This window comes from Bos indicus, chromosome 10, assembly GCF_029378745.1.
Source record: "Bos indicus isolate NIAB-ARS_2022 breed Sahiwal x Tharparkar chromosome 10, NIAB-ARS_B.indTharparkar_mat_pri_1.0, whole genome shotgun sequence".
Taxonomy (NCBI): Eukaryota; Metazoa; Chordata; class Mammalia; order Artiodactyla; family Bovidae; genus Bos; species Bos indicus.
In genome coordinates, this window is record NC_091769.1 from 16,317,133 (window position 1) to 16,339,134 (window position 22,002).

The window sequence follows — 22,002 nt, forward strand, 5'->3', positions numbered from 1 at the left end:
CATGCATTTTAATGGCTGAGTAATATTCCATGTGTTTGTATACCACAATTTCTTTATCTCTTCCTCTGTTGATGGACATTTAGGTTGTTTCCACATCCTGGCTATTGTAAATAGTCCTGCAGTAAACACTGAGGGGCATGTATCTTTTTGAGTTACAGTTTTCTCCAGGTGTATTCCCAGTAGTGGGATTGCTGGATCTTCTTTTCCAGTTTGGATTCCTTTTATTTCTTCTTCTTCCCTGTTTTCTGTGGTTAGGACTTCCAAAACTATGTTGAATAAAACTGGTGATAGTGGACATCCTTTTCTTGTTCCTGAGCTTCTTAATGGGAATTCATTCCGCTTTTCACCATTGAGTAAGTGACGTTAGCTGTAGGTTTTTCACATATGGCCTTTATTGTGTTCCCTTAGTATCCACTTTCTGGACAGTTTATCAAATGCTTGCTGAATTTTTTCAAAGGCATTTCTGCACCTATTGAGATGATCATATATATGGCTTTTATTCAGTTTGTTAATGTAGTGTATCACACTGACTGATCTGCGGATATTGAAAAATCATTGCATACCTGGGATAAATCCCTCTTGATCATGGTGTGTGATGCTTTTAATGTATTGTTAGGTTTGCTTTGCTAGTACTTTGCTGAGGATTTTTGTGTCTTTGTTTATCAAGAGATGAGCAGCGTATTCATCTGTGTAATTTTTTTTTTTGAGGTATTCTTGACTTTTTTATCAGGATTATAATGGCCTAATAGAATGGGATTATTTCTTCTGCAATTTTTTTGGGATAGTTTCAGAGGGATAGATACAAACTCTTCTTTAAATGTTTGATATTTGCCTGTGAAGCCATCTGTTTCTGGACTTTTTTGTTTGGGATTTTTCCAGTCAGTTTCAATTTTAGTACTTGTGATTGGTCAGCAAACCAGATTTTAGTTTCATTGCTCCTTTCTGTTGTTTTCTTCATCTCTATTTAATTCTGCTCTAATCTTTATAAATTCTTTTGTTCTACTTGATTTGGGTTTTGGTTGTTCTTTTTCTAGTTGTTTTGGTGGTGATGGTGGTGGTTTAGTTGCTAAGTCGTGTCTGACTCTTGTGACCCCATGGACTGTAGCCTGTCAGGCTCCTCTGTCCATGGGATTCTCCAGGCAAGAATACTGGAGTGGGTTGCCATTTCCTTCTCCAGGGGATCTTCCCGACCCAGGAATTGAACCTGGGTCTCCTGCATTGCAGGCAGATTCTTTACCGACTGAGCAACAGAGTTGCTTTAGGTGTAAGGGTAAGTTGTTTGAGATTTTTCTTGTTTTCTGAGGTAAGACTGTATTGCTATAAACTTCCCTGTTAGAACTGCTTTTCCTGCATCACATAGGTTTTTAATTATTATGTTTTTGTTGTCATTTATCTTCAAGTATTCTTTGATTTTCTGATTTCTTCAGTGATCTATCAGTTGTTTAGTAGCATCATTTAGCCTCCACTTGTTTGGGTTTTTTTGACAGTTTTTTTTCTTGTGATCGATTTCTAATCTTCTAGTGTTGTGGTCAGAAAAGATGTCTGATATGATTTCAATTTTCTTAAATTTACTGAGACTCATTTTGTTATCCAGCATATGATCTATCCTGGAAAATGTTTCATGCGCACCTGCGACGAATGTGTATTCTGTTGCTTTTGGACAGGATGTTCTATAAATATCAGTTAAGTCTCTGGTGAGAAGTGTCATATAAGGCCTGTGTTTCCTTATTGATTTTCTGTGTGGATGGTCTGTCCACTGATGTAAGTGGGCTGTCAGAGGCTCCCTATTACTGTTTTACTGTGATTTCTCCATTTGTGTTGTCAGCATTTACCTTATTTATTGAGGTATCGAGTAGTTAATATTAAGTGTTTTCTAATACAGTATTAGAAATATTATAAGTGAAGAACTTTTAAGATACAACCCATTGTGACTTTCACTATATAATTGTGGCTTGTTATGTTGTAGGTCTCCTTTTTACATATGGTGTGACGGGAAGCGGAAAAACTCACACTATGACTGGTTCTCCAGGGGAAGGAGGGCTGCTTCCTCGCTGTTTGGACATGCTCTTTAACAGTATAGGGTCATTTCAAGCTAAACGATATGTAAGTGTGTGTGGTTTTTTTTAAATTGTATTGTGACTCTCACTAAAAGACATAGGTGCTAAAATACCTGTGAATATAATTATTAAGGGAGAGCTAAGGCGCTGAATACCTTTTAAAACCTTAAATGTGTTTAAATGTTAACTGTCTTGTTTCTTAAATATATTTCTTACTATTTATGACAAAGTCTAAAAATTATGGTCTGATTTTTGCCCTCACTTCAAGGTTTTTAAATCTAATGATAGGAATAGTATGGATATACAATGTGAAGTTGATGCTTTATTAGAACGGCAGAAGAGAGAAGCCACACCCAATCCAAAGACCCCCTCTAGCAAGTAAGTAATTATATGTTTTAATTCTGGCCTCATGGGAACCCTGTCTGGTCAGGTCAGAAGTGGAGAAGTTGGTCTGACAATTGACTTTAGTGAGATAAAAGTTGAGGGATGTTCTTAATTATTTTTGCTCAGATGTTCTATTTGGTTTTGAATGCACTGCTCTTGAATCACTGTGTAGGGAAAAGGTGCCACTCGGGGTGAAAGAAGGTGTAAAAGTCTGTGCCGTGTATCTGGGAAGACATGGGAGAACGTTGGCCCAGCCATGAGTATGAATAAAGTTGCTCTGTGCATTCTTGCTTGTAATAGAGGTCATTTCTCATAATGTGTAAGATGAGATTGAGACTTTTTTTTTCTTTTTTCAGACGACAAGTAGATCCAGAGTTTGCAGATATGATAAATGTACAAGAATTTTGCAAAGCAGAAGAGGTTGATGAAGATAGTGTCTATGGTGTATTTGTCTCTTATATTGAAATATATAATAATTATATATATGATCTATTGGAAGAGGTGCCATTTGATCCCATAAAGCCTAAGTAAGTAGTGGAGAGAGTCCCTTCTTAGCTGACTAACCTTGACGAAGTCACTTCACATCAGTGACCTTAGTTTCCTCAGCTATAAATGGGGATAAAGCTTACTTCTGTTTTAAAAATGAAATATAACTCATATATCATGCAGTTGGTGTGTGGTGAATAGTTCTGTTATTTACTTGATATATAGTTAGTTGTATTAGGAAAACCAGTGGTTAAAGCATCTAAGGAGAATATTTGCTTTAGACTTTACTTTTGGAGAAGGAAATGGCAACCCACTCCAGTATTCTTGCCTGGAGAATCCCATGGATGGAGGAGCCTGGTGGGCTATAGTCCAGAGGGTCGCAAAGAGTCATGACTGAGCGACTTCACTTTCACTTTACTTTTAAAAACTCTTGGCCCTAGGCTATATTTTGAGAAAGATCTTAATTGTATAAATAAGTGTCCCTATAGATGTGCCTTGGGGCTACCTTTCAAGAACCTAACACTTAATGTTGGGAATTTGCAGCCTGTAATCTGTGTCCTGGTGATCTCCACAGAATGGAGCCTAAAGCTGCTGTCTGCACAGCTCATAGTCACATACCTTCCATCATTGATTAATAAGAAGCGACATCCGTATTGTCATTGCACCAGAGTTAAAAGACTGTGCCTTAGATTTCCTTGGGTCTTGCCCTGCTGAGACTGAAGGCCAGCTACAGTCTGCATTACATGTTACCTCTGTGCCAGAGTGGACTCCAGAGTCTCACGTCTAATAACAGTACCTTGTTCATAGTCTTCAGCTAAATGCTTGTCTTCAATGCTGTCTGTTAGGGCCTCTTAAGACGTGAATAATGTGAAGACCTGTATTATATATTTAACATTTGCGTATATGACTCAGTCAGATATTATTGAAGGAACAGCTAGATTTGGAAAACCATTACACTGAGGTGTCAGTATATCCACTTTATATTATAAATATAATATTTATATTAAAGAGTTTATAGACTATTTTATAGATGAATTACTTTTTAACTTAGTATTTATATTAAATACTTAGTGTTTATAGACTAAATTATTATCAGGCTTCCCTGGTGGCTCACTTGGTAAAGAATCCGCCTGCAATGCAGGAGACCTGGGTTCGATCCCTGGGTTGGACGGATCCCCTGGAGAAGGAAATAGCAACCCACTCCAGTATTCTTGCCCGGGAAATCCTATGGACAGAGGAGCCTGGCAGGCTATAGTCCGTGGGGTCCTAAGAGTTGACATGACTTGTCAACTAAACCACCACAGACTAATTACTTGTTTCAAAGTGTCAGTTGTGTGTACCAGTTTCCTAAACTTTTTTGATGTCATTTGTTGCTACCAATCACTTTCACTCTGCACATGTACCAAGTTTCTGTTTGATCTGTTCCAAATGAGATTGTTTTCTAAGAAGCCTATCTTGTTTATATTATGTAAATGACTGACAAATGTGACTGTATGCCTTGTAACCTTCCTGGTAACACCTTGAATGAACTCACAGGGTGCTTATTTGGCAGTGAATTCATTTTGTTAGGGTGGTGTTTAACCTGTTTTGTTTTTTTTTTTTTGAGCTGATTTAAGGTTTAGTTTTTGATGCAATGAAGGAGAATTTTAAAGATATGACTCATTGTAACTGTCACATACTCTAGACTGAATGTGTTGTTATGAGATGGCTGCTGTAGAAACAGTAACGTCTGCCTTATTCCTTTGGTAGGTGGAACAGTTGCAGCACACCCATGAGGAACACAGATTTTGTGTATGTGATGTGTTGACTCTTTTCTTAAGGAGAAGGGTGCAGTTATACTAGTGGTTGGCATTTGTGGCATGTTCGCATGTAGGTGATTTTTCATTGGTCCTGGGCCGGCTGCTACCTTATCTAAGTCCCTTCTTCCTGAGAAATCTGCCATTGGCTGAATAATGGTGGCTGGTGACTGTTTCTGCCCCAACTATTCACACGACTGAGGCCAAACAGGCAGCATCTTCCCCATCTTCATCGTACCTTAAGAGTAAAACTTGACCAGCCACTTTGAAAGGATTGCCACTCCTGGTATATACCAAACTCCTTCTGAATTTGTTTTGTTGTTGACAGAACCAGCTCAATCTGTTGATCTTTTAAAATTAAGAAAATGCTAGATTTTGATGCTTAACCTTTGCATGTGATGGTGCTTACCACTACTGTGATCTCTGATTAGTAAGTGTTGTTTCATGTGCTTTGTAGGAATCAATTAGAGCAAAGCTTTTATAACAAAATAGATTCCTGTTATGTAACTAATCTTAACTGTGTATCCTTATTCTTATCCAAGTGTAATATTCTTCTGGAGTCTTGCTTAGGCTTATTCCCATTGTAAGAATGGATATCATGTTGCCTGACATTTTAGTCCTTAAGTCCTGGGATAGTTTAGGAAACTAATGTTTTTTTCTTTCCCCTAGACCTCCACAATCTAAACTGCTTCGTGAAGACAAGAACCATAACATGTACGTTGCAGGATGTACAGAAGTAGAAGTGAAATCTACTGAGGAGGCTTTTGAAGTTTTCTGGAGAGGTTAGAAGCAGAGTTAGAAGTACAAATATATAAAGTGATAAATATAATCCTGAAAGTTGCTACTCTACTGACAATACTTTTTAGTTGGGTAGAAAGTATATACACTGAAATGAGCAATGATTTCTCTGTCACTGTAGGCCAGAAAAAGCGACGAATTGCTAACACACATTTGAATCATGAGTCGAGCCGTTCCCATAGTGTGTTCAACATTAAATTAGTTCAGGCTCCCTTGGATGCAGATGGAGACAACGTCTTACAGGTAAAGGTTTAATGTGTGGAGTTTTTCCTGTTCTGAATCCTTAATTTAGGAATTAGGGTTAAATCATGAAGGTTTCATTACACTGAATACTGTGCTAGAATTATCTTATGTGTAGCTGATGACATTTTTAAAAAATGTTCCATTAATTAGGTAGTATAGTTCTGGGAAGTGTTAGTTGCTCATGACTCAGTCGTCCGACTGTTTGAGACCCCATGGACTGTAGCCTGCCAGGCTCCTCTGTCCATGGGATTCGCCAGGCAAGAATACTGGAGTGGGTTACCATTCCCTTCTCCAGGGGATCTTCCGGACCCAGGGATAGAACCTGAGTCTCCCGCATTATAGGCAGATTCTTTACCATCTGAGCCACCAGGGAAACTCTTGTTCTAGGAAACCGGCTATTAAATCATAGAACCTGGAATTTTGTTGTGAAAAAGATTTACAAATCTTTATAAATATCTAATAGAGGAGACAAAATATGATTCATTGTTTTTCTCTGAAGACTCATTTTGTATGTAGAAATTGTTCCTGGTTTTAAAATGTTACCAACAAACTTTTCAGGAGTGGTCAGTTTTAGACTGTTCTCTCTTGGTGACAGGCCAGTGGAGCCTGCAGCTGCTGGTCACTGTTTAAAGCTGGGCCTTTTATGCTGCAAGGCTTATATTAATTAGTAACAGCATCTGAGCCTGAATGTAAAAATCATTTAATGAGTTTAAGGTATTAAAATGTAATCCCATTCAAAACATACTGTGAAATTGTGGTATATCACAAAGGTTTTCAGATGGCAGTAGATGGTACGGCATGGTACTAAAGACCACCAGGATTTGAATTCTGGTTTGTATGCATTTACTAGCTGTAATTACCTAGTTGTTATAAACTCCTCTACATAATAAATAATTTCTATGTGATAAACAATTTCTGCATACAAAATGAGTCTTCAGAGAAAAACAATGAATCATAACATATTTAATCCCCTCTATTAGATATTTATAAAGATTTGTAAACCTTTTTCACAACAAAATTCCAGTTGTAATGCTGTGAGGATTAAATGAGGTGATGCATGTAAAGCCATTGCTTGGCTTACAGTCAGCACTTGATAAACGTTAGCTAGAAAATGCTTCTCAGTCTCTATACACTTGCTTTCCTCTGAATCACATCTAATGTATTAGTAATATCAGTTATGTGTCTCTTGACTTTCTTATAAAAGTTATTAGAGTATCATGAAATTATTACGCTGTAAGATTATTAAATATCTCATTATACAAATGTTTAGTCTTGCTCTAGACTATTTAGCAGACATTTATTGAGCTCCTACTGAGTACTTGAAACTGCGGTACTGGAGATGAAGTGGCTAAAAGACAGAGTTCCTGTTTTTATGGAGCTTACAGTGTAACATAGTCTGCAAGTAATGTCATGAGGATATTTATCATATGCTTTTAGTAAACTGTTCCCCCCAAACATGTATCCTTCCCCCTTATTATGCATTTTGTATTATGTAAACCTTATATTCGTAAGACTTAATTTCACTTGAACATATTTAAAGAACACTGTAAACTCATGTGATTGGCATTATCTTCCCTTCAGGAAAAAGAACAAATCACTATTAGCCAGTTGTCCTTGGTAGATCTTGCTGGAAGTGAAAGAACTAACCGGACAAAAGCAGAAGGGAACAGATTACGTGAAGCTGGTGAGCAAAGCATAGTATTTACTTATTGCTACAACTTTCAAAAACTCGCAGTGCCAGTTTATTGCCTGCTTATTGATGGTTTAAGCCTAACTGTCTGAAATTTGACTAAAAATTTAGAGGCTAAGTGACTAGTGCTTCTTCTTTAGTTACGCTGGTTTCATGTTGATCGGTTACACTAATTTCTCTAAGAATGACGTGGTGGTTTAGTCGCAAAGTCATGTCTGACTCTTGGGACCCCATGGACTGTAGCCCTCCAGGCTCCTCTGTCTGTGAGATTTTCCATGCAAGAATACTGGAGTGGGTTGCCAATTCCTTCTCTAGAGGATCTTTCCAACTCAGGGATTGAACCTGCGTCTCCATGCTGCAGGTGGTCTCCTACCTTGCACGCAGATTCTTTACTAAGCCACCAGGGAAGCCTAAGAGTGAGGAAAAGTGACTAAATATAAAGTAAGTTATATTCCTGTTGAAAGTGTTATATCTATGGCTAGAGTGGTCCATAAAATTAAGTGATTTAATAGTTCCTCCAACATTCACAGTGGTAAAAATCGGCTTCCGGAGATAGGAAAAATCTTTGAACACAAAAGCCATCTGAAATCTGTTTTTCTTTTTTAATTTTTCATTTAGTACAGCCATTTATGATATGATTTATGCTAATAACATTCATGGAGTACCTACTGTGTTACAGGAATTGAAGACATACCTAGTACAAGAGAGGCAAACAGCTAGTAGAGCGTGAGGGAGGTGAGCAGCAGGTGCTATGGGAATACAGAGCCAGGCTGTTCCATCCATTCTGGGGCTGTATGTGAGATGGGGCTTTGGCGAAGAATGCGTGTAGCTGATGAGGCATGAGCTCTTAGAAGAGCAATGGAATTAAAGCCATCATCCCTGGGAGAACATGGCATGGTCAGGGCAGCTGGAGTGGAGGGTGTGGGTTGGTGAACTGTGGCCCCTGAGGCAGGAGGGCAAGGCAAGTTCATGAAGACCCTGGACTATCACATTAGTGTGAATTTCTTGTTGTAGGAATAACGGTGACTACCAATTATTAAGGGCTGAGTATTTATCATAGAATCTACTATATATCGGAGAAGGCGATGATACCCCACTCCAGTGTTCTTGCCTGGAGAATCCCAGGGACGGGGGAGCCTGGTGGGCTGCCGTCTATGGGGTCGCACAGAGTTGGACACAACTGAAGCAACTTAGCAGCAGCAGCAGTAGCAGCTACTGTATATGGGCTTGATTTCTTGATTCTGACTTTACAGGATTGGATCATACCCACTGTGTCAGACTGGAAGAGGTTAAGTAATTTTCCCAAGGTTAGAGCCTGGTTCAAACCCAGGTTGGTTGAACTTCCAAAACTTGTTATCTTTCTGCTGTTACACAGCCAGTGAAGGATCAGTTTTAAAAAGATTTTCCCAGTGTAGTAGATTAATTATCAGAGGCAAGTCTGGAGAGATGAAAACCAGTTGGGAACCTTTTGCAGTAATTCAGATGAGCAGTCCTGTCACCTGGAGGCAAAGGTCAGCTAAAACTAAGAGCTAGTTTGGAAGCAGGCCCAACTGGATGTGGAGAGGAAGGAAGAGAGGAGGATAAATCAAAGAAAACCTTGATTGAGGAGAAGTAGTTTGAGGTGCAGGTGTGGGCAGCTAAGAGTTGTATGTTGCACATACTCAATTTATTCAAGTGTAGGTGCCTAGCAACTGGATGCAGAGGTAGGTAGATATGGAAGGAGAGAGATTTGACTTGAGGATTATAGGTTTAGGTTTTGCCAGTGAAGACATGATTGAAGCGATGGGGAAGATAAGATTATTCATGGAGTAAAAGGAGGAACACTGAGGGCAGGGCCTCGAGGACAATAGATCCTTGAGTCTGGGAAGGACAGTAGCGGGTAATAGCCAGGTGGCTTGGAGTTATGAAGTGACTCAACACACACTTTTTAAAAAATTTTTTATTTTTTGCTGTTCCGAGTCTTTGTTGCTGCGTGTGTTTTCTCTGGTTGCAGTGAGGGGGTCTACTCTCCAGTTGCAGCATGCAGGCTTCTCATTGTGGTGGCTTCTCTTGCTGAGAAGCAGGGGCTCTAGAGTGCACGGGCTTCAGTAGTTGCAGGGCATGGGCTCAGCAGCTGTGGTGCACTGGCTTAGCTGTTCTGCATGAGTGTTCAGTCGTGTCTGATTCTTTGTGACCTGGTGGACTGTAGCCCACCAGGCTCCTCTGTACATGGGATTTTCCAGGTAAGAATACTGGAGTGGGTTGCCATTTCCTTTTCCAGGGGATTTTCCCAACCCAGGGATTGAACCTGCATCTCTTGTGTCTCCTGCATTGGCAGGCAAATTCCTTACCACTGAGCCACCTAGGAAGCTCTGGGCTTAGTTGCCCAGGACTAACAGCACACACGCAGTATATACGTCTATATGAAAAGACAAAGCATCCAGAATCCATATCACAAGAGGAAGGACTGACCTTGGAAAAGCAGGTTTAGCTGGATTGGAAGGAAAGAAGAAACCTGAGGATTCTGATGCTTTGGGGACAAGAACAGAAACCTTATCAGTGTTGACATGATGGGGAAGAGGTGACACGGTTAGGGAGTTAAAAGTAGACTGGGGCTGGTTTGTGGCTGGGGCACATGACAACCTCAGGTTTCTAGAGGTTTCGGAGTTCTGAGTGACAAGGTTCAGGGCGTGGCTATAATGCTAGAGAAAGATTTCCTGGACTTGTGGTCTGGGCCCTCTGATGGCATGTTAGAGTGACCTTCCTGTTAGATGCTGAAGTTGACCCAGGAGCTGGCATGTAAGGGGAATGTGTTTGAAGAACAACAGCAAGGGACTAGGAAAATGCGGCTGGCCGCCTGCTGCTCACCATCCTTTTAATATGTCATGCTTTTAGAAAGTAGGCAACTTTTATTCACAAGGCTGCAGGAGAAGCACCACTCTTCTGGGAAATAAAAATAAGGTTGTACGGTTTTGCATCATGGGTGGGGTGAAGCCTGTGGATATGATTCAGAATATTTTAGAATGTATACCATAAAATACAGGATTACAAAGAAACCAATTAGACTTAAATGTGTTTTTAAAAGTTTTCTTAAAACCTTTGTCGTACAGTAATTTATGTGCTTTATTAATGCCTTAAACCTGACAGCATGTCTATAACTACATAATTTCAAAGTAGCAATGAATGTAAGTATCTTGAGATAGGCAATAAACTGTTATAAAAGTTATCTGTGACTTCTGTTGATTAAAAAGCACAAGTACTACTATTACCATTACCGTAGGTGTTTGGCCTACATTCATAATTGAAGAAATAGCTAAATTTCAGAGGTTAGTAAGAAAAAAGATGCATTTACTTCCCAACCATGTATGCACACTCCCTGAAGTGTACCCATGGACTACATCCAGATCACAGGTGGCCATTGGAGAAAGAGATGGAATGGATCATTCTGTGAGAGGTCTGAGGGTATGGCAAGTCTGCTAGCAGCGATATGGGTTTTGAAGAACACATGGAAGAACGGAGGAAGGACAGTGCGAGCTGGGGTCAAGGGGGAGAAAGCATGAATCATGGAATATCTTGGAGGCACAGATGAGCTCTGTATTTTGAAAGGTGGCCAAGAATGAAAGCATGGTTTCAAAATGAAAAAACTTTTCTGTGTTGTAATACTTTTAGGGTTTCTGCAGGTGAGATCTCCTGTATTGTTGGCTTGATAGATCTGTCAGACTTGCCCTAACTCAGAAATTCAAACGAGTGGCCAGGACTAACAAGCATGCTGCCTAAGAAACCTTCTTTAGATATAGAGGGAACAGATTTAGTTGGCTCTTGAGACACCTGACTGGTAGAAACAGGAGCTCCTTCTGGTGCAAGGGAGACATCGATGTCTGGATGGAGCCAACTGTAGCCTGAAACAGGGGCATGGTTTAGAGGATATTAAACATCTGTACTCAATATCCTCTTTCATGGCATTTAAGATTTGAAACAAACCTTACGGGTCATGAAGTATAATGTTACATTCAGTGGAGAGTCTTTACATAAGAATCCCGGTACTTACACTCTCCTGCAACATTGCCATATATGGACAGTTCTTTAAGCTGAGCCCACTAAAATCTGTCATTTGTAATTTCTATCTAAGAGTTCCATGAAGTAGATATTTCACAGACAAACAGACCATGCTCTAGCTACTCCATTGGTGTCTTCAAATGACTTCTGTGTACATTTTTCTATCAGGTAACATTAACCAGTCACTAATGACACTGAGAACATGTATGGAGGTCCTGAGAGAGAACCAAACTTATGGTACTAACAAGGTGAGCAGCAGCCTTTGGTTGTTTGTATACTTTGTGTAGTTTTGTTTGTGTGCAGTTTCTGCCTGATGTATTTGGGTTTGAATATATTTATAGATGGTTCCATATCGAGATTCAAAGTTAACCCATCTGTTCAAGAACTACTTTGATGGGGAAGGGAAAGTACGCCTGATCGTGTGTGTGAATCCAAAGGCTGAAGATTATGAAGAAAGCTTGGTAATTTTAATGCCTTTATGAAATCTGAGTTTCTGTAGAGAAAACCATTTACATGTGAAGAAGAACATTTTGAACATTTTAAAAACTGATACAGAACCACTGGTTACAGAAGTGAACTAATGACCAATCTATTACTGTCTTACTGATTTCTGAAGAAAGACTGCAAACGCTTATATATAAAAACAAAATCAAACCCTGTTTTGTATCTTAGCAAGTAATGAGATTTGCAGAAGTGACCCAAGAAGTTGAAGTAGCCAGACCAACAGACAAGGCCATATGTGGTTTAACACCGGGGAGGCGATACAGAAACCAGGCCCGGGCAGGTCCTGTTGGAGACGGTATGAGCTGCTGTGCGTCATCTGCCTGCTGCTGAGTCTGTCTCTCTCTTTTTTAAATCTATTTCACTTAAGATAACTGTTCACTTTCTTTCCCCTCAACAAACAAGTGCAAAAAAAAGTCTGAACCAAAGTATAAATCACATTTCTTTTATTATATAGTGACATTTTTTTCATTTTTTCTTCTTTACAACTCATATAACTCATTTTTAAGGAAATATGATGACCCAACAAAGTACACTGTTAATTGGACTGGGGCTCTTACCAGTGTTAAACTTGTTTGAATAACTCTTTCTCTCCTGTGTAACTTTTTTTTTTAAACAACTCCATACAGAACCGCTGGTTTCAGAAGTGGTTTTACAGAGTTTCCCACCTTTGCCATCCTGCGAACTTCTGGATGTCAATGATGAGCAGACTCTTCCCAGGCTGATCGAAGCACTAGAGAGACGACATCACCTACGACAGATGATGATTGAGGAGTTTAACAGGCAGTGTAAGGGCAAGCTGTTTATAGTCATCTTAACAGGAGAAACTTGCAGGGAGTTTTGTGTTGGGACAGCATCTTTCAAGGAAGGGTTGCCTCTGAACTTTAGTAGCCCCCAAGGCATCATTTTATATCCTATGAACGTAAAGCAGAAGATCAAAGTGGATGTGAATTTCTCCCTTTTAAAAATTAACAGTCATGATGAAAGGGATAAGAGCTACTTCTTAGCTCCTACTAGTTATTTATATGCAAGGCATTTAACATGTATTATTACATCATAATAACTGTATCTTTGAGAAAATTACTTAATCCTTTATTTCTAGTTTCTGACTGCAAAATGGGATTATAATTGTTCCTGCCTCAGAGGGGGAGTGTGTTAAATATAAGGGTAAGAGGTGATATATGAAAATCACATATGACATCCTGGTACATAGGAAGTGCTCACTGAATGTATGTATTCTTATCACCATCATAAGAAAAATGTGAGATTAAATGGTACTTAAATCTCCATTTTGAAATGAAGAAACATGCTCAGAAACGACTTGCCCACGTCACTGACTAGTGAATGGTACATGGGGATTGAACCAACTTGAACTAACTGTCCCTAGAGCTAGTGTTACTTCTGTTTGTTTCTGCATTTGTTCTGAAACAAACTATTTATGCTATAGTGCAAAATCAAAGACTTAAGTGTTGTTTCAGTAACAAAAGTATCTCTTTTGTGGATTTGAGGAACTCTTGATTTCCTTCCAGACTTGTTTTCTGATTATAGACTTTCAAAGGGGTATTTGCTGAAGAGCTTCATTTTATATAAATGACAGTTATAAAAGTTGACTTCACCAGTTGCTTTGGAATTGGAGTAAACTTGCCTGCATGCTTTTGTTTCAGCTATTACTTTTAAGGCTTTGTTACAAGAATTTGACAATGCTGTTTTAAATAAAGAAAACTATATTCAAGGAAAACTAAATGAAAAAGAAAAGGTGATCTCAGGACAGAAACTGGAAATAGAACGACTTGAGAAGAAAAACAAAACTTTAGAATATAAGGTTGGTTTTGGGGTTATTATAATGGATGTATGTGCTGGACATTTAACACTGGTCTTTGATTTAGCTATTCTGCTGTACGGACCTGCAGCTGCTGCTTCCTTGGGAGTTATCACTTGGTTATTTACTAATCTTCATCCCATTCCCCCCATAGAGGAACTGTTAGTGAAAGGCAATAAAAGGGTAGAATACTCTTTATGACACAGACCTTACCAATTGAAGAGAATGTTCTGGTGTTTTAGTTTTGATTATAAATTGCTTTTTGACTTACTACTGAGGATAATTTAGGGGATGCATGATTCATTCTAAAGAGAAGCTAATCTCAACCAATACAGTTTCTCTATTCTGAAAGTGGCCTTTATAAAAACAAAATTTTAGGCCTTAGTGTTAGGGAACAGTAATTTTCACATGAAATCAATTATAACTTCATCTTTCAGTGAGGAGCTTGTTTAAAAGTTCTCATTTCTAGGAAAAGAGATGGGCATTCAGATGAAATTTTAGAGGAAAAGGTTTTCTCCATGATTCTTCTTTCCATAACTGTGCTTGCACAGGCAGATTGTGAGAGAGATTATTTTAAAGCTACTTGAAATGTTTACACATCAAATGTTGAACTTAATGGTCTACATTCCCAGGTTGAGATTCTAGAGAAAACAACGACCATCTATGAGGAAGATAAGCGCAATCTGCAACAGGAGCTTGAAACCCAGAATGAAAAACTTCAGCGACAGTTTTCTGACAAACGTAGACTGGAAGCCAGGCTGCAAGGCATGGTGACGGAAACCACCATGAAGTGGGAGAAAGAATGCGTGAGTGCCACTCCCACAGCCCCCGTCTCATGGGTGACTGATTTCTAACTGTAGGGTTCTGAACGGCTTGTACTGGGGTCCCTGGTGGCTCAGCTGGTAAAGAATCTGCCTGCAGTGCGGGAGACCTGGGTTCAGTCCCTGGATCAGGAAGATTTCCTGGAGAAGGGAATGGCAGCCCACTCCAGTATTCTTGCCTGGAGAATTTCATGGACAGAGGAGCCTGGCAGGCTACAGTCCACGGGGTCTCGAAGAGTCAGACACGACTGAATGACACAGAGTGTTTTAGTGGTGGCAACAGCAGCCACTACTCCGTCCCCTTTACCTTTTTTCTCTGCCCTTACAAGTCACAGCAAATTAATTAGCATTTTGAAGAACTATCATCTTTAGGAAATAAAATGTTCAGGTGAACTGATGCAGTTGGTTTGGTGTAACTGAATTAGACTACTTATTGCCATTCATAAACCTTCAGGAGCGTCGAGTGGCAGCCAAACAGCTGGAGATGCAAAATAAACTCTGGGTGAAGGATGAGAAACTGAAACAACTGAAGGCTATCGTTACTGAGCCCAAAACCGAAAAGCCAGAGAGGCCCTCTCGGGAGCGCGATCGAGAAAAAGTGACTCAGAGATCTGTTTCTCCATCACCCATACCTGTAAGTTGTTTGTAGTTGTGTTGTGTAGTAACTTCATAGTACTAGAGAAGATTTGTTCAGATTAGCTGACTATTTCTATGAGAATCAACTAGCTGACTATTACCATGAGAATCAATTTTTTTGTTTTAAATTTATTATATTTCTCAAATTTCTATTTATACTTAAAAATTTAGTATAAACACAAATTTAGTGTAAAATTAGTAATTCAGAACAAAAATTGTCTTAAAAAAAGACAAGTTATAAATTATGTCTTCATGAGCTAAAATTATAGCAAAGTAATGAATTGTTTCTCAGTTTTTCAACTCTTGCTCATTAATTTCTCTTCAATTTTTTTAGCTTTCTAGTAACTATATTGCTCAGATTTCCAACGGCCAGCAACTCATGAGTCAACAGCTTCATAGGCGCTCTAACTCTTGCAGCAGCATTTCTGTAGCTTCCTGTATTTCGGAATGGGAGCAGAAAATACCTCCGTACAACACACCTCTCAATGTCACATCTATTGCGAGGCGTAGGCAGCAGGAGCCAGGACAAAGTAAAACTTGTATCGTGTCAGACAGAAGGCGAGGGATGTACTGGAATGAAGGCAGGGAGGTGGTTCCTTCGTTGAGAAATGAGATAGAAGTAGAAGAGGATCACTGCAGCAGGGTTAGTGCCAGTTATCATTTTAAAGCATTGTAGCAATAGATTTTAATGTTGTGTGTTTTTATAACTTGGTTCTGAAAGTTCACTGGAATGATGGGTGAGCTCTAATATATAAGCAAGGTCTGATTTTTCTGTTAGTTTGAAAGATCAGATCACCCTGAAACTGAGGCCTAGCTCTTCATCTGAAAAAGCCTAGCTGCATTTGGCACAGAAAGTGCCTCGTGTTCAGTGAACACGTGCTCTTCAGCTGCATGAACTGATAAGCAAAATCCACAGAATCAGTGAGTGTCTTAGAACACATTTTCCATTCTTTTCTTGTGGCTTTTCTTCCTCAAATTGGAGTTTTTACGTTTTTTTTAATTTCCATTTTTAAAACTGCTTTCCCGGACTTTTATTTTAAAAAAATAGATATGTAAATATTTTTTTTTCTTCAGCCTTTGACAGTAAGTCATAGACTTTGTGTCTTACACACATAACCACAGTCTTCATCACACCTGAGAAAGTTAGTGGTGTCCCAATAATGGCTTTTCATTTTTCAAACCTTGGTCCTATCAAAGTGAATACATTATATGTGGTTATTATCTCTTTAATCTTTTTAATATAAAATAGTCCATCCTCCCCCTTTTTTAAATTTTCATGATACTATTTTTTGAGGAGCCCAGGCCAGTTGTTTTATAACTGCCAAAGGAAGATTTACATGTCCAATAAATTGCTTTTAATCTCAAGGCCTTTGTCTCAATTTAGAAGGGCTCTGCCTCATTCAAGGTTGTTTAAACAAATTCATGTTTATATTTTCTTTTTAAAGATTAAGGTAAAATTTTCCTCTGAATCTGAGTAAGTTGGCAAAGTTAATATTGTGAATCTACATTTAGTAAAATTTTAATATATCTAAGAATTTTTCTTTAAATAATTTAATTTATAGTAAATATTTGCTTTAGATTTTGTTATTGTATAATTTAGGGTACAGAACATATTTCATTTAGGTGGCCTGCATTCCTGATTATTAAGGGATAATGATGAATTACAAGGTATTTACCAAAGGCAACAGATAAGTCTAAAGTTGCTTAAGCTTCTTTACTTTGCAGATTTTGCTTTAAATCTTTTTGGGGAGCAAATTATATGGTGACTGGTCTTTCTGATCAACTCTAATAAATCCTCCTTATTTCATGCAAATTTATAGACTGGAAAACTATTCAAGGCCTCCTTATGCCTGGTCAACATTAACATAGTATCTAATGTGGCTATGAGGTATTTAAGAGAATTTACTAGAGATCCTTTAACTTCTTTTGAAATCAAAATCTCTTTAGAAGTGCAGCAGAATACACATCTAGGTTTGTTGGTCAAAAATTATGTCAAGGTGAACTCAATTTATATACTTCAGTGAGGAAGAAAGCTTAAATATTTTGTATTTCATAAATGACAGTAGAGTGTAAGTAAGGACAGTCATCTTTCCAAAGTTTGTTTCACAGTGTCTCTGTTGCTAAATGTGTTTGAGAAAACTATCACCTTTGCTAAATGGTAGGTCATGAGAACCTCTTTCTTCCTCATTCAGCATTAAGCCATTTAAGAATGGGACGTTTCCTGCTTGTTGTGAGGCCTGGGTATCCTTAGTGGCAAATGCTGTTGCCCATGTTTTGGTGTCATGATTTTGTCACTGATGCATTGTTTCTTATAATTGTACAGGGGAGATACTTCAGTTCTCCAAATACACATTTTAAATTAGGTGTCCATACTTGACCGGTTTTGAAGGATTTGGCCTGTGACAGACCCTTTCATTTGCTTTCAGTTTTGCAAACAAAAACTTTGCAAAGTTACAAAGAAACTATTAACTATGTTCTGTATGTGATTTTTCCCCCCACCCTTAGGTTGACTGTGCTAAACTTAACTTTCCTAAATTTATATAACGTTTTACTGGAAGTATCTAGTTTTTTATTGCATGATAAGAGACTGATTTGATAGTGAATTCTTTATCTGGTTCTTGGAACCTTTAGGAAATGTTTGTGAACTTTTCATAAAGTTATGTTCTGGGATTTTTAAAAGTTTGCAGAAGTACTTTATTTACATTCTTTTAATCATTTTATACACAGGGTTCTTAAAATACTTTGTTTTTTAGCATGTATTTACTATACAGCTCCATCAGCTTTTGCTGGGGGGAGAGGTCTGTTTTTTTAATAGGAGTATTTTCTCTTTTGTTTAGAGGCCTATGATGTGTTTAGGGCTTTTACTGATCTTTTTGAAGCTTTTAACATAGTTGTGGACCTAACAGATTACTTCACAATAGCGGGAACAAATACTGGTTTTTGATCAAGAATGAAAAAATGAATTATTTGTCCTAAACATCACCTACACAGGAAAGACTAGCAGCATTACCAGAACTTTCCCTTCTACTCTTTGTTGAAAGGGAAGATCTCTAGTAGAATATATACTACATACATAAACTGGTATTTAAAGATGTTTGTTGGTTTTGTGTCTACATACAAAGATTCATGCATTTGTTTTCATACTGTCACCAACTAAAGTAGCCAAAACTGCTGCACTTCTAATAGTACCCTGAAATTAATTCTGGGTTATGCTTGTTTCTTGATTCCTCTCTCAATCTGATCAGAACGCACCACCAATTCGTCTGCGACACAGACGATCACGCTCTGCGGGAGACAGATGGGTAGATCATAAGCCTGCCACTAACCTGCAAACTGAGACAGTCATGCAGCCACATGTCCCCCGAGCCATCACTGTGTCTGTTGCAAATGAAAAGGCACTAGCTAAGTGTGAGAAGTACATGCTGACACACCAGGAACTAGCCTCCGATGGGGAGATTGAAACTAAGCTAATTAAGGTAAAAATTTACACAAGAGAAGGAAATATTCAAAAAACAAGAAACCATTTACTCTTCTGTTCCTTTGACACATAGACAGTGTCAACTAGAAGAGAAATGGGTATTTGATAAAACTTTTTTTTTTGTTAGAAAACTCAAGTTACTCCTTGGGTTTGAATCTGCTAAATTGGAACTAAATCTGCTAAATGTGTTTGTTAGAGGAACTCCAGATATATACTTTTAATTAATGTGCGTTTTGTTTTAAATCAAACAAAGAACTCCTGCCTTTGCTTAAGAGTACTATCATTGGAGGGAATTCCTTGGCAGTCCAGTGGTTAAGACTGCTGTCACTGCCAAGGACCCAGGTTCAATTCCTGGTCTGGGAACTAAGATCTCGCGAGCTGTACATAACAGCCAAAAAAATAAAAAGACTGTCCTGTCACATGTGTATGAGAGAAGGGGAACATCCAAAGAGGACAGTATATTGCCTTAGAACATTTAGAAATTTGATAGATTGCTTGATCTTTACTGTAGTTTTTAAATTACTGGTTGAATAAAAAGGAATGTTATTTTCTGCAAGTAAGAATGCTATTAATTATACTGCATTGGACTTTTTTTATAGAGACATATGCACACAAATCTTTAAAGTATTTTAAGGTACTGACCCAGCAGTCCAAGCACCATCTGGTTTTGTGGATGGGAGTTTTCATAAAAGTCTTAAAAAATCAGTTTGAAATATATATGTATGTTTATCATTTGGATGTATAAAAGTGTAATGGTGATCTTTTCTCCTGGCTGTAGGGTGATGTTTATAAAACAAGGGGTGGTGGACAATCCGTCCAGTTTACTGAAATAGAGACTTTAAAACAAGAATCACCAACTAGGTGAGTGAGCATCAAATTGCTTTATTTAGAGGGCTGTAATTTTCTTAGCTGCTCGTTCTTGAGGAACAGACTAGCCTGTAAAAACGTGTCATTAATTCTTTGAAGGAGTATATATGGTATTTCTCTAATATTTTTCCTGTTCTTAGATGTAAAAAATAACTGTTGCGTCGTTCCCTTTTTCTGTAGTCGAAAACGAAGATCATCTACAGTAGCACCTGCCCAGCCAGATGGAACAGAGTCTGAATGGACTGATGTAGAAACAAGGGTAGGAGTGAAATATTTGTAGGGGTGCATTTCTGCTCTGGTCTTACTGGATGGAGCTCTTCAGTTCGAAGCCCCTGTCTTTAGTGTAGTGGGTCTATGCCCAAAAATCAAGTAAGAGAGCATCACCTAGAAGAGCAAGAATGTCCATCAAGCTGATGGGAGTCCTCTCAGGAGCAGAACTGTTATTCCTGGGGACAGATTTGAATAAAGAGTGTGGGAAGGTGGGGGCCAGGCTCCAGCCTTTGCCACTCACTTTCTCAAGAACTCTTTCTGATAGAAAATGAGATTACCTGGATGGTCTCTGAAGACCCTCCTACCTCACAGTTTTCCTCTCTGTGGTTTTCTCCCCAGTGCTCTGTGGCTGTGGAGATGAGAGCGGGCTCTCAGCTGGGGCCTGGGTACCAGCACCATGCACAACCCAAGTGAGTACTGACCAAGTGTGGCCTTTCTCTCTGTCTTCCCTCCCCACCACCCCTTCTCCCTACATCCACCTTTTTTTTTCCCTAAGAGGATCTATGTGTTTTTTGGTTACCCTCTGGAATATCTGGGCCCTACTGGCAGACTACAGGAGGCAGTAACAGTGCTGAAAACCCTGGGGGGTTGGATAATAGCAATTAGAGCTGTAAGAACACTCACTCTTTCTTGTTCCTAGTTTGCGAGTGCTCATAAAGCTTTCAGAGGCCTAAGGGAGATCACCTCTAAGGAGGGGAGGCTGGGGTCGGGGTGACAGCTCCTCACATAATTCATTCTTTCCTAACCTGCCTCTTGTTATAGCAAGAAGTGTTCATTAAAATAAAACGGAATGGTGAAATCTGGTAGGGAAAGGAATCACATATTAAAGACATAGCCAAGAGTCTGGCCCATTCTTTTACTATTTTAAGCCCCCTTTTTTCAAGTATCTAACTATACAGGTCCATGTGTCTACTTCTGACACATGTATGTACTCCTTAGGCAATTTGGAAAATCAGATAAAGATGGGAAGTCTAATTAAATACTGGATAAGCATATTTTATTTGCTTTTTTAGAATAACTTTTCCCATGATAAAACAGGAATTCTCTCAAAGCCCTCCTAGAGATTCATTGCAAAACTCAACACTAAATGCTGGCTTTCATTTTAGGCGCAAGAAGCCATGAATTGACAGTTTCAATAACAAAAGAACATTTTCATCATTTGTGTTGGTGATTTCTCCAAAGCAGTGCCTTCTGAAAACCATCTTATAAAACTCCAGCTTTGTTGAAAATCACAGACCTCATGTCATCACACACTGGCCTCCATCAGGGATTCCCCTGTGGCTCCAAAGATATCTAGGATTCTACAAACTTTTTATATTATACACCTTGCCATATTTAATATTAGTAGCAGAGAAAGACCCCTCTTTCTCATTGCTGTATGAACTTTTTTATATTGCTATTTTTTGTATATTTCTTGTATAAACTAATTCATGCATGTGTTTGTCTTGGATAATTAAGGAAAAATATATCTAGATCACGCTTTGCTTTTTATTGTGATTTTCCACCTGCTGTCTGAATATTTCTTAAGGAGTTATAAACAGAACAAATGCTGCTATTGATTAGCTGCGAGAATGCACTTTAGACATATTGGACAATTCAACCTGAGATATCAGACTCGCCAATACTAAAACCATTTTAGGAAGGTGTTTGGAATTTTGTATGTATGTACTTTCTGACATTTAGATATGCCAAAAGAAATGAAATAAAAGCACTAAGAAATATAAGGTTACGAGATGGTAATTTAACACACTCCCAGAACCTGGCATCGTGCTTGTCATTTAGCTGGCAATCATCTTTGGGGGGAATGAAACAAAAGCACTAGAAACTGCTGTCACCATGCTGAGGATACCTGTTTCTGCACGCAAAGAAACAGGTTTGAAAGGGGCTATTTACTCTGCTGAAAACCAGGAATACCCTCCCAGTCCACACAACCCGATGGTGTACTGCAGTCCACAGGCCATCCTTCGTACATAAACTGTTTGACCCGGAATCCTTTTACTTCATTCAACTTAGGGTTTCACGAATAGCACTCAATCTCCAGGTATGAAAATTTTAAATTATTGGTATTATACCTAACTTGCAGGTGCAGATAAAAAGTAGAGGAGCAAGTGATGGCAGCAG

General features: G+C 38.7%; 1 protein-coding gene across 5 annotated transcripts in view; it reads left to right on the forward strand.

The window, feature by feature from the left end:
- Positions 1–21,605, forward strand: part of KIF23 (kinesin family member 23) — a 60,017-nt gene extending 38,412 nt beyond the window's left edge. For 2 of the 5 annotated variants that reach the window (XM_070796988.1, XM_070796987.1), the window contains exons 5-24: positions 1,967–2,103; positions 2,326–2,435; positions 2,798–2,968; positions 4,677–4,718; positions 5,393–5,505; positions 5,643–5,764; positions 7,346–7,448; positions 11,658–11,737; positions 11,831–11,950; positions 12,162–12,288; positions 12,620–12,778; positions 13,655–13,812; positions 14,442–14,615; positions 15,085–15,264; positions 15,601–15,909; positions 18,512–18,742; positions 19,523–19,605; positions 19,792–19,870; positions 20,221–20,291; positions 20,988–21,605. In XM_070796988.1, the coding sequence (XP_070653089.1) occupies positions 1,967–2,103; positions 2,326–2,435; positions 2,798–2,968; positions 4,677–4,718; positions 5,393–5,505; positions 5,643–5,764; positions 7,346–7,448; positions 11,658–11,737; positions 11,831–11,950; positions 12,162–12,288; positions 12,620–12,778; positions 13,655–13,812; positions 14,442–14,615; positions 15,085–15,264; positions 15,601–15,909; positions 18,512–18,742; positions 19,523–19,605; positions 19,792–19,870; positions 20,221–20,291; positions 20,988–21,003 (2,585 nt within the window). In that variant the 3' untranslated portion in view covers positions 21,004–21,605. The remainder of the gene's footprint in view (positions 1–1,966; positions 2,104–2,325; positions 2,436–2,797; positions 2,969–4,676; positions 4,719–5,392; positions 5,506–5,642; positions 5,765–7,345; positions 7,449–11,657; positions 11,738–11,830; positions 11,951–12,161; positions 12,289–12,619; positions 12,779–13,654; positions 13,813–14,441; positions 14,616–15,084; positions 15,265–15,600; positions 15,910–18,511; positions 18,743–19,522; positions 19,606–19,791; positions 19,871–20,220; positions 20,292–20,987) is intronic. The other 3 variants (XM_070796989.1, XM_019968192.2, XM_019968193.2) reach the window with 3 other exon arrangements.
- The last annotated feature ends 397 nt before the right edge of the window (positions 21,606–22,002 follow it).